Source organism: Megachile rotundata, chromosome 12 (assembly GCF_050947335.1).
Source record: "Megachile rotundata isolate GNS110a chromosome 12, iyMegRotu1, whole genome shotgun sequence".
Taxonomy (NCBI): domain Eukaryota; kingdom Metazoa; phylum Arthropoda; class Insecta; order Hymenoptera; family Megachilidae; genus Megachile; species Megachile rotundata.
The window spans coordinates 12,278,371-12,293,968 of record NC_134994.1 but is presented as its reverse complement, the minus strand read 5'-3'; the positions used below and the strand labels follow the sequence as shown (position 1 = coordinate 12,293,968).

Sequence of the window (15,598 nt, the reverse complement as noted above, 5' to 3'; positions counted from 1 at the left end):
ATATTACTTTCGAAGCTTTTGTAAGTTTGCTTTTAACAGTATGTAAAAACTTTGGTTGATCGATTGAGGGAAGATTTTCACAAGAGCTCCGACTTTTAGTTTCAAAAATTTTAAAGTATGAGCGATAGAACTTATTTCAAAGTTTGACGAAGGTTTAAAATTTACAATGTCTTTAAAATTTGCAAAACTTCCTACTTCAAAAATGACCAAATCCCAGAGTTCCAAATTTACAAATTCAAATTTTCCACTCTTCCATCAAAAAATATAATTTCTCTGCCTACCATGACGTTGTAATCCATATTTTATTTCGTCCGCAGAGTCATTTCGCGAAAGCATTTTTCCAATTTTCGATTTTTACCCAATATTTATGAAACCGTAGCTGTTTTCTGCAACCGTGTAAACATTCAGCCGATTCGTCCTCCATATCCGAGCAAACAGTAGCCACGATAAACCTTGCATTAGATCACCGGTAACTCGATATTCCCGAAAAACATTGTAAACGTCGTTCCGTGTTTTCGAAAAAGCAATACATAACCACGGGCGAAAGTCCGCCGCGAAAAAACACGATGTACATGCATATGTACACTCGCGAAAAGTCGCTACCAATTGATATTCAAATGGCTACACGAAATTATTGAAAAATCCGCGAACCATAAGCGTAAAAAAAAATACAAAATCGTTTGCGTTGAAATGAAAAAAAAAAAGTGCGCTGCCGAAAGGAGACTCCATTTTGCGAGCGTACATTATTTTTTCACGCAGGTGTGACGCTGATTCGTTTTTGTTTATCGCGGCCTGTTACAAACGTGTTTCAGCGTGGAAAAAAATCGTTGAACCGCAAGGAAAACGAGGAAAATTATACGGTTACCACGCTGGAGAACCGATCGGCCCCAATTATTCACTTCCCTCGATGATTGCGAATACATCGATACCGCGATCGATCTATTCCCTCCCGTCAAATGTTATCCGCGACAATTAATTGTGAAACTGCATCAGTTAATTGGTTGTTCGATGATATGGACGCGTTCGGCTCTTTGCTCGACGGACGCGCCTCGGGGAAATTCATGGCGTAATTAATTATTCGCTGATATTTGTAATAAATTTATTCGGTTCAAGCTTGAAAGCGGACAGTTTACGCTACAGCTGTGTTCAATCATTTTTGGTTTTTATTTTGGTACTGAAGGTAGCAATTTTAAGGATTTTCAAATCCCAGAGAATTTCCATATCAATGGAAATCTTTTAAAATGGCGGAGTTTTAAGATATTGAAGATTTACTATTTTTAAATATTAAGGTTTGCAAGGTACAGTGCCCCAAAATTAAAATATCAAGGTTTACTAGTTCTAAAATTTGGTTTTAACGTTTTAGAGTTCAGTCACTTTTATGATCTCAAAATCCAATATTGCAATAATTAAAAATTCCAGATTCATAAGGTTTCATTATTTTAGACTTAAAAATTAAAAAATTCTAAAATTTCAAGAATTCCAAAATCTCAAAGTTGTCGAAATTCCAAGAATCCTAAAATCCTAAATTTCTCAAAATTCCAAGAATTCTAAAATCCCAAATTTCTCAAAATTCCAGTAAAATCCTAAAATTCCAAATTTCTCAAAATTCCATCAAAATCCTAAAATTCCAAATTTCTACAAATTCCAGTAAAATCCTAAAATTCCAAGAATTCTAAAATACCAAGTCTCCCAAAATTCCAAGAATTCTGAAATACCAAATCTCCCAAAATTTCAAGAATTCTAAAATCCCAAATTTCTCAAAATTCCAGTAAAATCCTAAAATCCCAAATTTCTCAAAATTCCAGTAAAATCCTAAAATCCCAAATTTCTCAAAATTTCAAGAATTCTAAAATCCCAAAATTCCAAGAACACCAAAGTTCTAAAATTCAAATTCCAAAAACTCGAAAATCTCCAAACCTAATCCCACAGTTACAAATATCTAAAAATGTGAAGAATTCTAAAATATTCCAAAATTCTCTCTGCAAATCTCCCAAACCACAATCCTCCACAAAATCCTCCTCCACAATGGCTCCTCCTCTCACGAAACAACGAAACAACGCAAGAAACGTTTCGCTTATCTCTAGAAAAATTCTCATCAGCCATTTCTAAAATCTCACTCCCCGAGTTTCCCATTCATTTTTTCTCGTTCCAGGTCCTTGCACCGCCTGGAATCTGACGATACACGAATACAGCAAGAACGGTGATCCAGCGGGGCCAAGATTGCACACATTCTGCTCGCGGGACACGCACAAAAATTTCACACTGCCGTGGAAAACGAACACCGTGGTGGTTAGGTGAGTCGAGTGATAAACCGGAAGCCGGAGAAACTTCGTCTTCCTTTAACGACAGTTTCGTGACACTTTTGACTCCGCTATTACGAAACCGCTGGCTGAATTATTGGGCCGATTTATAAGACCTTCCTTTGTGCGGGCACTCTTCAAAAATCGATCGTGAAGAATTATCTGATAGATGGAGGAGCAAGTTACGTCAACTTTGTTACTGTGGGAAGAATTTCTGAGGTGGGAGAATTGTGGTTGAGGAAATTTTGCTGGTTTTGTTATTTGGGTCTTTATTTGTGATTTAAATAAATCAGGTTTTTTTTTTGAGGTACTTTGTAGTAATTTACTGAATAAATAATTATTAATTAATAATGTGTTTATATGTGTAAGTATACATTTTTAATAAAACAAGTAGAGAAAGAATTTTGGAAATTGTTTTAAAAAGATTAAATGACAAGTTGTGGAAAAATTAAACTACATCATGTTACTCTGAGAAATTAAGTAATATTGACATCAATATATAACATCAATCTATGTTGACGAAATTAAATGTCATGAAATTAAATGACATGAAATTAAATGTCATGAAATTAAATGGCATGAAATTAAATATCATGAAATTAAATGCCATGAAATTAAATGTAATGAAATTAAATGACATGAAATTAAATGTAATGAAATTAAATGACATGAAATTAAATGTAATGAAATTAAATGTGATGAAATTAAATGTAATGAAATTAAATGACATGAAATTAAATGTCATGAAATTAAGTGTCATGAAATTAAATATCATGAAATTAAATGTGATGAAATTAAATGTAATAAAATTAAATGTGATGAAATTAAATGTGATGAAATTAAATGTGATGAAATTAAATGACACGAAATTAAATGTCAAATTGTCCTAAATAAATTAACCCCAAACTGTCCTAAATAAATAACATCAAAGTCTGTAAAAAAAGATTAGATGCAACCAAATTAAAAGAGATTAACATCATATTGCTCTGCAAAAATTAAATACATATAATAAAGTTGTCTCGAAAAAAACAAAAAAATTATCCATAAATTTGAAAGAAGTTATTTGTTAACAGATTGCAAGCACTAGGGAGAACAGCACCGGAATATACGATGAAATGGAGGAGCCAAACGGTGATTGCGAACACTCACAAAAGTGGGCCATCGCCAGCTCCGAATCACGTGATCGATGCCTCGACCGGAAGTATACCACAAGTGGCGAGAATCCTAATTCTCTTCACGATACTCCTCGCTTACGCCGGTTGTTGAGTACACGAGCTCAACATACCGTGTCCATACACGTTCCTGTTCAATAAGAAACAAACTATACAAACGAGCCTAAGGTTTTCGTTGTGTGTGTACATAAGTACGTCATTTAAGTACCATCGGAGCTCGTGTTTCGCCATTTTGTTTTATTTTAGATATTTTGGCGCATATTGTTATTGAATCTGAAGTTTCATTGTTAATTAATAGTTATGAATGTTAATAACAGTTGTAGTAAACAATGTCAACTTTTTGTTTTTACATAGAACTGTTTTTATTATTAATTAACAGACGGAAACGTCAAGTGGGAAATAGCTTTAATTGAGTTATTGTAGTCTATGTTATCATCAAGATTGAACTATCTATTGTTAACCAACAATCAGACACATTTAATAACAAAGTTTTTGTTATTAACAATCACTGTAATGGATGTCAGCTCCATATTGTCATACACTGTTAACTATTTTTATTATTAATTAACAATCACTGTAATGGATGTCAAATCCACGTTGTCATAAAATGTGAACTGTTCTTATCATTAATTAATAATAATTGTAATGGATGTCAGATTAATATTGTTCTAAATTATGATTTATTTGTATTGGTAATTAACAATCATTTTGATTGACGTCAGATTCATAATGTCGTAAAGCATGAATTTGTTATTAATTAATGATTATGACGAAAGTTAAATTTATATTGTGATTGAATGTAAATTAATTTTATAATTAATTGACGATTATTATGATTGACGTTAAATCATTGTTGTTATTGAATGTAAATTATTTTTGATAATTAATAATCATGATGGACATTAAATCAATGTTATGATTGAATATAATTTTGGTTAATTAACAATTATGATGCATAATAAAACTACATTGTGATGGAATACAAATTATTTTTATAATTAACGAAGAATGATTAAATTCAAGTGGACATAGAAATTTTAACTGTTAATTAGCAATGATTACAGGAATATTGAAATTTGTTAACGATTTTAAAAAATACAATAAACGAAACTTGTTTAAAACCAAACACGAGCATCCGATGACGAAGAAAGAAAGAATTCCAAAATGATTAGGATATTTTTTCGAAATTCGAAATTTTAGTGCAATAAACGAGGTCAATAATTGACCCGACTACAGGAACGTAATCGAAGTATAATTAACTATACGAAATTTTGGAATTCAGCGATCTAGTCGAATTATATATAATTATATACATAAAGGAAATAAGAGATATACAAATCAGAGAAAAGAGAGAGAAATATAAATATATATATATTGAAAATCACTTGGTGTATACCACTCGTTTTACCTGTAAGAGTCTAATAGAGCATGTAAATATTATATATACGTGTATACATAAATTTATCTACAGAACGAAACGTCTTGCAAAGAAATATTTTACATTTTTAATGGAGTACTTTTTGAAATTTTTTACAAGCATTTTTCTATAATTAATTTCCTTTAATATTTTAAAAATGTTTCTTCAAACGAAGTGAAATATACTCGCTATTTCAATAAATAGTATTTTATATATTTGTATGTTTTTTTCACGTCAAATTTAAATTTAAAAATCAATAATTAAACTTTCTAAAAATATTTATTTTCTTTATTTACGAATGAAGTCAAATTGAAAAAAATTCTACACCCTTAAATTTTCTTTCTCTCGTAAACTTTTAATTAAAAACTCAATAAATAAAAATACTAGGAACACAAATTTTTATTCACAAAATCAATATTTAAATTCGATAAAATACTCTGAAATTTTAATTAAATTTCATAAACGTAATTGTACGAAAAAGACTGCAAATATTTTAGTATTAAAAATTTTAATACTAAAACTACCAAACTTGTCACATGACCGCTCCGCCATTTTCTTATTATTAGGCAGACATTTTGTTAAAGTTCCTCGAAATCAAAATTGATCTTCATCGAGTTAAAGAATAAATGTACTAATTTATGTTTCAGTATTAATAATTATCATTGAATATTAAAATAATAATAATTTGTCTCTTAAACCTTGATAATAATAATTTATTCTTCATTTCGACGTTTCCTTCCGCAGATAGAAGTATGCATATAGCAAGTGTATTGATAAAAAGGAGATAAGAAAACAACAGAAAAAACGCGATGCACGGATTTGAAGTAGCGAGAACCACGCGTCACCTCTCACACGCAAAAATGCCAAAGTAAACGTGTAAGAAATTCTATATTATATAGAACATTGTACATACGTGGTAGCACTGGTAGAATTTGTACAGAGTATCACTACGTTAAGATATCGATATTATTGTACATTACGCGATGATCGATCGTAACGTGACGCGATTCGAGACAGATTGTATTTTAACGAACGAGCTTCGTGTGCCCAGGGCACTTCTCGATTAATTGTTATCGCGTTCTTCCGAAAGTTTATCGAATTTACATCTTTCTTTTTATGTTTTCCCAAAATTCCAATTTCTCGAGATCCCAAAATTAGAAATTCCAAGTTCTCAAAATTATAAAATTGAAAATTCCAGTTCCTTAAAATACTAAACTCCAAAAATTCTAATTTCTCAAAATTCCAAACTCCCAAAATTCTAATTTCTCAAAATTCCAATTTCTCAAACTTCCAAACTCCCAAAATTCTAATTTCTCAAAATCTCAAATTCCCAAAATTCCCATTTCTCAAAATCCCACACTCCCAAAATTCTAATTTCTCAAAATCCCACACTCCCAAAATTCTAATTTCTCAAAATCCCAAACTCCCAAATTTCCAATATCTCAAAATCCTAAACTCCTAAATTTCCAATTTCTCCAAATCCCACACTCCTAAATTTCCAATTTCTCAAAATCCCAAACTCCTAAAATTCTAATTTCCCAAAGTCCCAAACTCCCAAAATTCTAATTTCTCAAACTCCCAAATTTCCAATTTCTCAAAATCCCAAATTCCCAAAATTCTAATTTCTCAAAATCCCAAACTCCCAAAATTCTAATTTCTCAAAATCCCAAACTCCCAAATTTCCAATATCTCAAAATCCCAAACTCCTAAAATTCCAATATCTCAAAATCCCAAACTCCTAAATTTCCAATTTCTCCAAATCCCACACTCCTAAATTTCCAATTTCTCAAAATCCCAAACTCCTAAAATTCTAATTTCCCAAAGTCCCAAACTCCCAAAATTCTAATTTCTCAAAATCCCAAATTCCCAAAATTCCCATTTCTCAAAATCCCAAATTCCCAAAATTCCCATTTCTCAAAATCCCAAACTCCCAAATTTCCAATATCTCAAAATCCCAAACTCCTAAATTTCCAATTTCTCAAAATCCCAAACTCCTAAATTTCCAATATCTCAAAATCCCAAATTCCCAAAATTCCCATTTCTCAAAATCCCAAACTCCTAAATTTCCAATATCTCAAAATCCCAAACTCCTAAAATTCCAATTTCTCAAAATCCCAAACTCCCAAAATTCTAATTTCTCAAAATCCCAAAATTAAAAATTCCAATTTCTCAAACTCCAAAAATCCCAAAATTCCAATTTCTCAAAATCCCAAAATTCCAATATCCAAAACACCTATTACCTCACTTCCTATTAATTTCATCCCCCAACAAATATTCAACATTTTCAATTTTCAACGAACGTGTCACTCTAATTAAATTCACCTCCCTCCACAAATAATCGATCGACTTTCGGGAACGCGATTGATTATTAAAGTAAGCTGGAAATAAATGCTAGAACATCGATGTTTAATATACGTATCGAGTAAAAAGGATATTAAACTAACAACAGAAAAGATAAACAATTGAATTGAAGAGAAGTATCATCGGGCAGTGTGAACAATTTCCATCAAGTTTCTATTAATTTTGTAGTCGAAATCATTTTCCTAGAAGACGTTAAATAATTATCATTTTAGATACATATATTAATTAAACAAAAATATATTATGTACAACAAATATTAAACATATGCAAAAGTTTATCTTCCTTCATTAATATAAATTTTTGCTTCAACTTGAAAATTTTTAAACAATTATATTATATTTCATTTTAAACAATTATTTATATTATATTATATTTCAAAGACATAAAATAATTATTTTTAATAACTTTTAGAAGAAAATATATCAAAATAGATCAAGTTCATATTTTAAAATCAAAATTTTGACAGTATAGATTTGAAAATATTTAAAATATTCATATAAAAATGTTTATCTTTCAAATTTATACTGTTAAAGTTTTTAAACATTTTTTAAATATATTTGAAATTTTTTTAATATTTAAATATTTACACAATAATTAAAATGTTCATATTAATGAATATTTTGAAATATAAAAGAAAAGTCTTTATATTCCAAAAAAAAAGAAAAGAACAGGAGTAAATCTTTTGCATACCTCTAATATTTGTACCACTATAATTATTATCCGTTTAACAATCTGATTTGATCAGACAATACCGAATTTTACAAGAGCACTTTATATTGCCAAAAAGTTTAATGGCTGTTGAAATGTGTCATTAAAACGAACCGCGTTTAAAATAATCTGATAACGTATCAGATTCACAGCATCATTACGAACCTTCTACATTATCAACTTTAGCGCATAATTTTATTAATAATATCCCTTATTTCTTTCCCTATACTTTAACCCGCATTCGCGTTATTCGACCTCAATAACAAATAACATTGTTCACCGAATAAAATAGTAACGTGATTTCGATTCGATTTTTAATACTTTTTTATAACAGAAGGTTACTAATGATCGATATAATGAATCGAAGTCGAACGATTGACGCTAAAATATTAAGATTTGTATAATAAATGAACTAACTCGAAGAGCGATGTTCGACGGTCTCTTTTCCGCAACCTCGTCGAAACAGAGATGAAAGTCACAGTGTAATTAATGGACGGCGTATTAAAAAGAGGTGAGATATTGAGAGAAAGGCATGGACATCTTTTAATAAATGAAACTGATATCGGACCGAACTGAGACATGTGATTTAAGTGACTTGTGTTTTAAATCGGTGAGCGATATTTCGCGAGAAAAAATTGCTCTGGTCATTTTAAATGCATATTGAATCGATAATTATTAGCACTTCGAAACTATTTTTGGAATTGTGGAATGCTGAAATCGATGAATTAAGTACACTGTAATTTTCAAATTGTAAAATTACAAATTGTGAAATTTGTAAATTCTTGATGAGTCTGTGAAACTTAACACTCGAAAATACGAAAATCTCCAAAGCACTAAAATTCTGAAACCCAAAATTCAAAATCCCAGAAACCCAAAAACCCAAAAATTCAGAAACGCCAAAACACAAAAACCCAGAAACCCAAAAACACAAAAACCCAAGAACCCAAGAACCCAAGAACCCAAAAACCCAAAAACCCAAGAACCCAAAAACCCAAGAACCTAAAAACACAAAACTCCATAAACCCAAAAACCCAAAAACCGAAAAACCCAAGAACCAAAAAACCCAGAAACCCAAAATCTCGAAAACCCAGAATCCCAAAAACCCGAAAGTCCGAAAACCCGAAAACCCGAAATCCCAAAATCCCAAAATCCCAAAAACCTAAAATCCCAAAAACCTAAAATCCCAAAAACCCGAAAACCCGAAAACCCAAAATCCCAAAAACCCGAAAACCCAAAATCCCAAAAACCTAAAATCCCAAAAATCCAAAAATCCGAAAACCCGAAAACCCAAAATCCCGAAAACCCAAAAGCCCAAAAACCTAAAAACCCAAAAACCCAAAATCCCAAAATCTAAAATCGAAATTCTTGAACTCCCAAAATCCTCAAGTCCGCAAATTTCTAACAAGTTCTCTTTGCAAAAAATATTGTTTTGTACCTCTAATACTTTTGAAAATAATTGAAGTGCTGATAGTTAAAGATCCGCTAACCAATGTTGAATAAGATTATGTAAAAATCGTTTTCGACCGGAGAAGAAGGGAAATAGAATTACGACGCAAAGAAGGTACACGATTATTTAAAAGCATAAATCTGTCACATCCTCACAACGATTGTAATGCGACCTGTTTCTTAAACAAATGTACCGGTTTTGCACAAGACACGTCTACCTTACGATGAAAAGATACATGTTACATGTATGTACTAGTCGCGTATAATTAAGTCACAATAAATAGTCAATTGTTTCATATAAAGTATGAATAAAGTGAAACGAAATCCATTTTATGTATATCATTTTTTACCTGAGCCTCAAACATGAAATAAGCTACTTACCTTGTTAGTTATGTAACTATCTGTGTATTAATTAAAGTATATTTATTAGGCGGAAAGTATTTTGAAAGTTTTACTCATAATATTTTCGCGCGCTTTCACCGAAAATTGTACCACTGTCCCATCTAGCAGTGAGCGGGGGCACTGTTCAATAAAAAAGTGTTCTGAACACATAATCCGCATTTTCGGACCCACAGAATATATTACAAGCAGTATAAAGTCAATATTAATGAATATATAATAAATATATTGTATATTAATCATTAAAATCGATATTAAATTAATTTAAAAAAAAAATCGAACTAGTGGCGCCATCTCTCCGGCGATCAGGGTGAACTACACGGTTTTGAAACAGCACTTTCATTAGTTCCAGCGCGTTGCCGCTAGATGGCGCCACATGTCCCTTTACTGTTAAATAAATTATCAATTTGGTTCTTCTTAAAAAACCATCATATTCTAAATCACGTCAAATTTTGCAGGTAAGCTCTTTTTTAAGAAAGGAATCGCCTATGAGAACTGTTTTATTCAAATATAAAATTAAGTTAGTAAAGAAAATTTACGCACACAAGTTTAATAAAAAAAGGACAATTTATTCACATACAAGTTTTAATACAATCTACATACTTATTTATACATTATACAATCGGAAGATGAAACATGTACATCTAGAGGTAACACGTTTGCGATTCATTTCTGTTGAATGAACGTTGAAAATCTTAAATAACAACTCGTAATAAACATCTGGTAAAGTTGGCACAGAAGGAAACAACAATTCACGTTTTGATTGTTGTACTTATACGTACGAGTCACGGAAATGTGAATAACATCTAGTAAGATGTATGCGTATATACATTACATAGAGTTCTGCTATTAAAAACAAGATAATTAACGTACAATATATATTCACGTACATATATGTATAAATGTTACAGAGAGACGAGGGTGTTTAACAGCATCTAAATGTGTTAGTGGAAAATATATTTGAATGAATAAAAACCATAATCACTGCACTGAAGATTATCGGTGCTTAGTGAGAATAACTTCAATATATTTCCATTCAAGATATTTTAAATATAAGGATTATCTCTTAATTTTCATCTATTTAAGAACTAAATAACGATATTTATTGACATTGATTCACTATAAATATCTACTAGCAATGAATCTGCTACACGACTGAATCTCTATTTTAATCGCGTATCCATATTTCTTCTTTATTCCGCTACAATTAATTTATCTATCTGCTAGCGTCAGACATCAGGAAAATAGACAACTGTGAAATTTTATAACATTTACCTATCAATTACCTTTCCTTTAATTCCCTATTGCTTTTTTAATTTACGAGGTAACTACCCATCTATTTAAGAATTCATAAACAAATACATTGTTTCTTAAAGATATCTTAATATTGAAAGAAATCATCCATTATCAAAGTAATGAAAAATCTTTCAATACGTAATCCGATTATTTATAAAACTATATGCACAAAAATTACTGATTAAAATGTAAGTAAACTATGTATGAGAAAGTAAGCTTATTTTACAAACTTAAAAGACTATAAACACAACCAACCGAACGAACTTACTAATGAAATGAAATATCAGACATTTATTTTACAAATCCATTACATGGATAAAAGCTTCAACATTCTTAAAAACCTGTTTTAAGGTTATGCTACCGGTTTAAAACAGGTAGTAGAAATATTAAAACCTTGATAAGAACTTTAGATATGTTACATTCATAGTATCATACTTCCATGCGCGCGTTTGGCTGATCCGTGTAAAGATTAAAATTATCATGGTGCCATTTTACTTAATACGAAATTTTACACGATTTTTTGAGGTTAAGTAACACATACCAACAAAACTTATTCACCGAACATGTTTACCTAACACAATTTACCTAACAAAACCTGTAAAAATTAATGTTATCCTTAATAAAATCATCTGTGCTATCCTATACAAATTATTATTTTCGAAATTAGGAACAAATCTACACAAATGCATCTTCTTCCCAATGTCTTTAAATGCTTCTTAAGAACACACAAACTTATTCATTAAATATTACGTTGGAGTATCAAATTGAGATTCGTGGATGATTAAAAATAAAATCTTGAAATATACTTATTTCAGATTTACATGGGTACATTCTGTAAAAATGCTGACGCAGAATTCAAAAGGCCTAGCCGTTGCTTCTGCTTTCGTTGCTCCGTCATCTGATATGAAATAATCAAACGAATTAAGGGATATAGACATCTTTTAAGATGATCAGAATATTTAATGACTTACCTGATCACGAAGCTCAGTAAGTTGTTGAGATAAACATTTCACCAATTGTTGCGTAGACTCTAACTGAGATTGTAAACTTCTTAATTCTACTTGTTCACCCTCTCCCTCATCAGCTGCCAACGATTTGGCTCTTAATCTCGGGAACCAATCAAGATTTCGATCCTGTAAAAAGTACACAGAGCTTAAAAGTTAAAGCACAATTCAATTTTTTGAAGCTCTATGGACTATTACCTTCACCATAGCATACACGTAAGACTCAGGCCCTGTAAATTCTGTGGGATCTTTCACTTTCACTAAAACAATGAAATACAGATAATGCCACATGTTATGTTCGTGTTTCACGTGTTCTTCGAACGAAACCGTCTTGTTATCAAAGGATGATCTATTCAGTCCTGTAAAAGAAACATCACGTATAACAAGAAGAAAATCATAAGATAAAGCTAAACGGACGTACCGCAAATGAAGCATGTGTTCTTCAAAATCAATTCCTTCTGCTGTTTCTCTGATCTCAGATCAGCAAATGTATCGATGATAACACCGAAGATAAGATTCAGAACAATAATTATTACAATGAAGAAGAATAGTAAATCGTATACGACTCTGGCAACAAACAGTGGTTCCTGCAATGTGATTAATGTGAATAATGATACTTTATTATTGTTTTTAATTATGTACTTACAGTACTGGAAGGTGCTCGTAAAATATCTCCAATGCCGCCACCATTTCTTAAACCTTGATTTAAGGTTGTAACAATGCACATCACCAGCGAATCGCATGCTCGTTCCTTCAATTCTCCGCCAACGTTAATTACTTCTGCTTGACTGTCTTTTTCATTAACTATGTAATCAGAAAAGTAATAATTTATTATGTATGCAAATATATTTATATGAGCACTGTGAAGGAACATCAACTTCTTTTGAATAATAGAATCAAGGAAAGTTAACTAAAAAACCTAACCTAAAATCTTTGATCCGTTCAAGTAAAGAACGTGAAGAAATAAAAATAATGATAGCCGTACATAAAACATTTAAAATACCTTCACGAATATATCGGGACACAGTTTCTGTTGCCTCGCATTTTTCAGTGCCTGAAGCATCACATGTTTCTGCGGTTCCTTTGGTATATGATGCTATAAACCATCAAATTTTAACTCGTTACAAATATCATACATCACATACGACTGTAAGAATATAAATGTTGGAACAGCCACTTACATACAATATCTTCATCAACAGTCACTAAGAAATCGTCTTTAAAGAACATGAATCCAATGATAGAAAACATGTAAACTAAAATTAATGCCAATACGGCAGTGAGTATAATGGATCTTCCGTTTCTTGTGACAGATCTGATTACATTGAGCAAAGTTTCTTCCCGATATACTACATCAAACAGCTGTAAACGACAGAAGTTAAATAATTTGGTCAACATAAATTTATTAACATTTGAATACTTACTAAAACTGAGTAGAAAAACGGATGCATACAAATGCCAAGAACGCAAAATATTAGATAGAATATATGATACAGAAGTTCAACGTTCGTCACTATTTGCTCTAAACTTTTTGTCAAAGTTCCCTGATTACCTATAATGCTTATAAGATGTACAACTTTTAATACAACCTAAAAATCATCATCATTATGTAGTGAAGAAAATTTTGTGAATATATATTTTTGATGCGTAGTTTGTAAATTTACCGTAACAAAACCGAGTAACCATAACGTTGGTTCTGGTCCTATCGAAAAAATTAATCGTAGTATTGTTGAAGCTACCAGAGTTCTTATACCAGATTCTCGAGGTAGCGTGACGACGATAACACCCGACGAAAGCATTACCGTCCAAATGAGAGCGGATAAGTGTGAACTTAATTCTGAAATGCCAGAGGAAAAATATGTTCTACTTTAACAATTAGCATTTTATAAATACAGAAACTTACTAGGCACAGAATCCACGAACGGGTAGAAGAAAGCTACTATGAGGTTTATGAGTACTGCGCAGTTAAATAAAATATTGCTCCATAAAGACATATAACTACTCATCCAAAATAGTACTGGTTGTCCTAGAAAATTACATTTATATATTAAAAAATATATTTTCAATAAACAACTTTGGCAACCCAAATTCTAGGTTAGGTTAGGTTATACTTCTATTATACTACCTCTAAGTTTTTTCTGCCATTTCATTTCATTAAACATGTCTTCAGTCCTCTCAAAGAAGTCAGAAACTTTTGATCCCTGGTCATCACGTTCTGTAGTATGTAATACTTTAATTTTTGTATCTAAAGTAATAAGTTCGCATATTTCAGGAATTGGGAACACGATTTGTTCCAATGTTCTGTCATTTCTAACAATCTGTAACAAATTTATAAATTTTATATTTATAAGAATATGAACTGATCAAACAACTATGAATGCTGTACCTCTATTTGAGCTGTATGGGTTGCATAGTATTGCAATGCTTTGTTAACTTTTGGATCTGCACTGCTTAGCTCAGATGGCTTCAACATTGATGCCAACTCTTTATTGTGCTGTGCTAATTGGTGGCATAAAATATATATATTGTGTCCAACCTGAAAAGTATTAACATTTAGTATCAAGATGGTTTGATTTATAAAACTTCTATTAGAAATATTACTTCTTTGGGCGACACTCCTTCTTCACCATCCGTAGATGAATCATCAATGTCGCCATCGTCATCCAAAGACTCCTGATGAAATGCACGACATGCTACGTCCACTAATTGTTTCGGATTCATGTTATACATAATCCTCTCTGCGTTTTCGCTATCCCCCCTACTTTCCATTATAGCTAACAGCAATTTACTCGCATTATTCTTCAACTCTAACACTAAATCCATCCTAGTTTTTCCCAGAGGATTAATATCGTTCAAAATCAAGGCAGTTATTATATCTAATCCATTTGATTCGTGGGTCGCAATACAATTCTGATTATCGTGACATGGTCCCTGACAGTACTCCGTCAATGTTTCCAGAGTCTGATTAATTAACGCAACATTATGTTCATTTATGTACAATCCTAATAAACCTAATCCACCAGTCGTTGAGCCACAGATGCAGTCCAAAAACATGAGCGTTTCAGATACTAAATTAAAGTTCGTCTTGTTATTTTGATTACGCAGGAAGTTCTATAAAAACAATAAAGTTTTAATATTGTCGTAATATTGAAAGAAATATGGAACCTGAAAGAATTACCTGTAAATCGCGATTGTGATTTTCACACAGCAGTTGCAAAAAACGTAATATCGGTTGCATTACTAAAACTTTTGCACTCAATTGTCCTTCGTCCCTTTCTGCCCCAGTCGTTCCACTGCGATGCCTCTCCAATTTTTCAGCTATCATATCTTCTAACGCGTTTCCAAGCGCTGCATTGTTCGTTGTATCTTCACCAGACGCAAGATTCCTTACATTTGCGTATGCCTGGACAGTAGACGACGCAGCTTGATTCAACTCTTCCCGTAATTCATCGGTTATTACAATTCCATTGGGTTTCCCTATTCAAACAAAGACAG

General features: G+C 31.5%; 2 protein-coding genes across 23 annotated transcripts in view; one reads left to right on the top strand and one right to left on the bottom strand.

Moving 5' to 3' along the window:
• Positions 1 to 9,732, top strand: part of LOC100877900 (uncharacterized) — a 487,744-nt gene extending 478,012 nt beyond the window's left edge. For all 4 annotated transcript variants that reach the window (XM_076538517.1, XM_076538520.1, XM_076538519.1 and 1 more), the window contains 2 exons: positions 2,153 to 2,294; positions 3,374 to 9,732. In XM_076538517.1, coding sequence (XP_076394632.1) covers positions 2,153 to 2,294; positions 3,374 to 3,566 — 335 coding nt within the window. In that variant the 3' untranslated portion in view covers positions 3,567 to 9,732. The remainder of the gene's footprint in view (positions 1 to 2,152; positions 2,295 to 3,373) is intronic.
• A 619-nt stretch (positions 9,733 to 10,351) lies between these two features.
• The window catches only part of LOC100879087 (Inositol 1,4,5,-trisphosphate receptor), a 49,114-nt gene continuing 43,867 nt past the window's right edge, over positions 10,352 to 15,598 (bottom strand). For 18 of the 19 annotated variants that reach the window (XM_076537890.1, XM_076537891.1, XM_076537897.1 and 15 more), the window contains 14 exons: positions 15,282 to 15,580; positions 14,705 to 15,214; positions 14,490 to 14,639; positions 14,229 to 14,421; positions 14,007 to 14,129; positions 13,768 to 13,940; positions 13,528 to 13,692; positions 13,285 to 13,465; positions 13,107 to 13,199; positions 12,750 to 12,907; positions 12,525 to 12,690; positions 12,302 to 12,462; positions 12,071 to 12,232; positions 10,352 to 11,997 (listed from right to left, as the gene is read on the bottom strand). In XM_076537890.1, coding sequence (XP_076394005.1) covers positions 11,917 to 11,997; positions 12,071 to 12,232; positions 12,302 to 12,462; positions 12,525 to 12,690; positions 12,750 to 12,907; positions 13,107 to 13,199; positions 13,285 to 13,465; positions 13,528 to 13,692; positions 13,768 to 13,940; positions 14,007 to 14,129; positions 14,229 to 14,421; positions 14,490 to 14,639; positions 14,705 to 15,214; positions 15,282 to 15,580 — 2,615 coding nt within the window. In that variant the 3' untranslated portion in view covers positions 10,352 to 11,916. Of the gene's footprint in view, positions 11,998 to 12,070; positions 12,233 to 12,301; positions 12,463 to 12,524; positions 12,691 to 12,749; positions 12,908 to 13,106; positions 13,200 to 13,284; positions 13,466 to 13,527; positions 13,693 to 13,767; positions 13,967 to 14,006; positions 14,130 to 14,228; positions 14,422 to 14,489; positions 14,640 to 14,704; positions 15,215 to 15,281; positions 15,581 to 15,598 lie in introns of those variants that run through there. The other variant, XM_076537907.1, reaches the window with a different exon arrangement.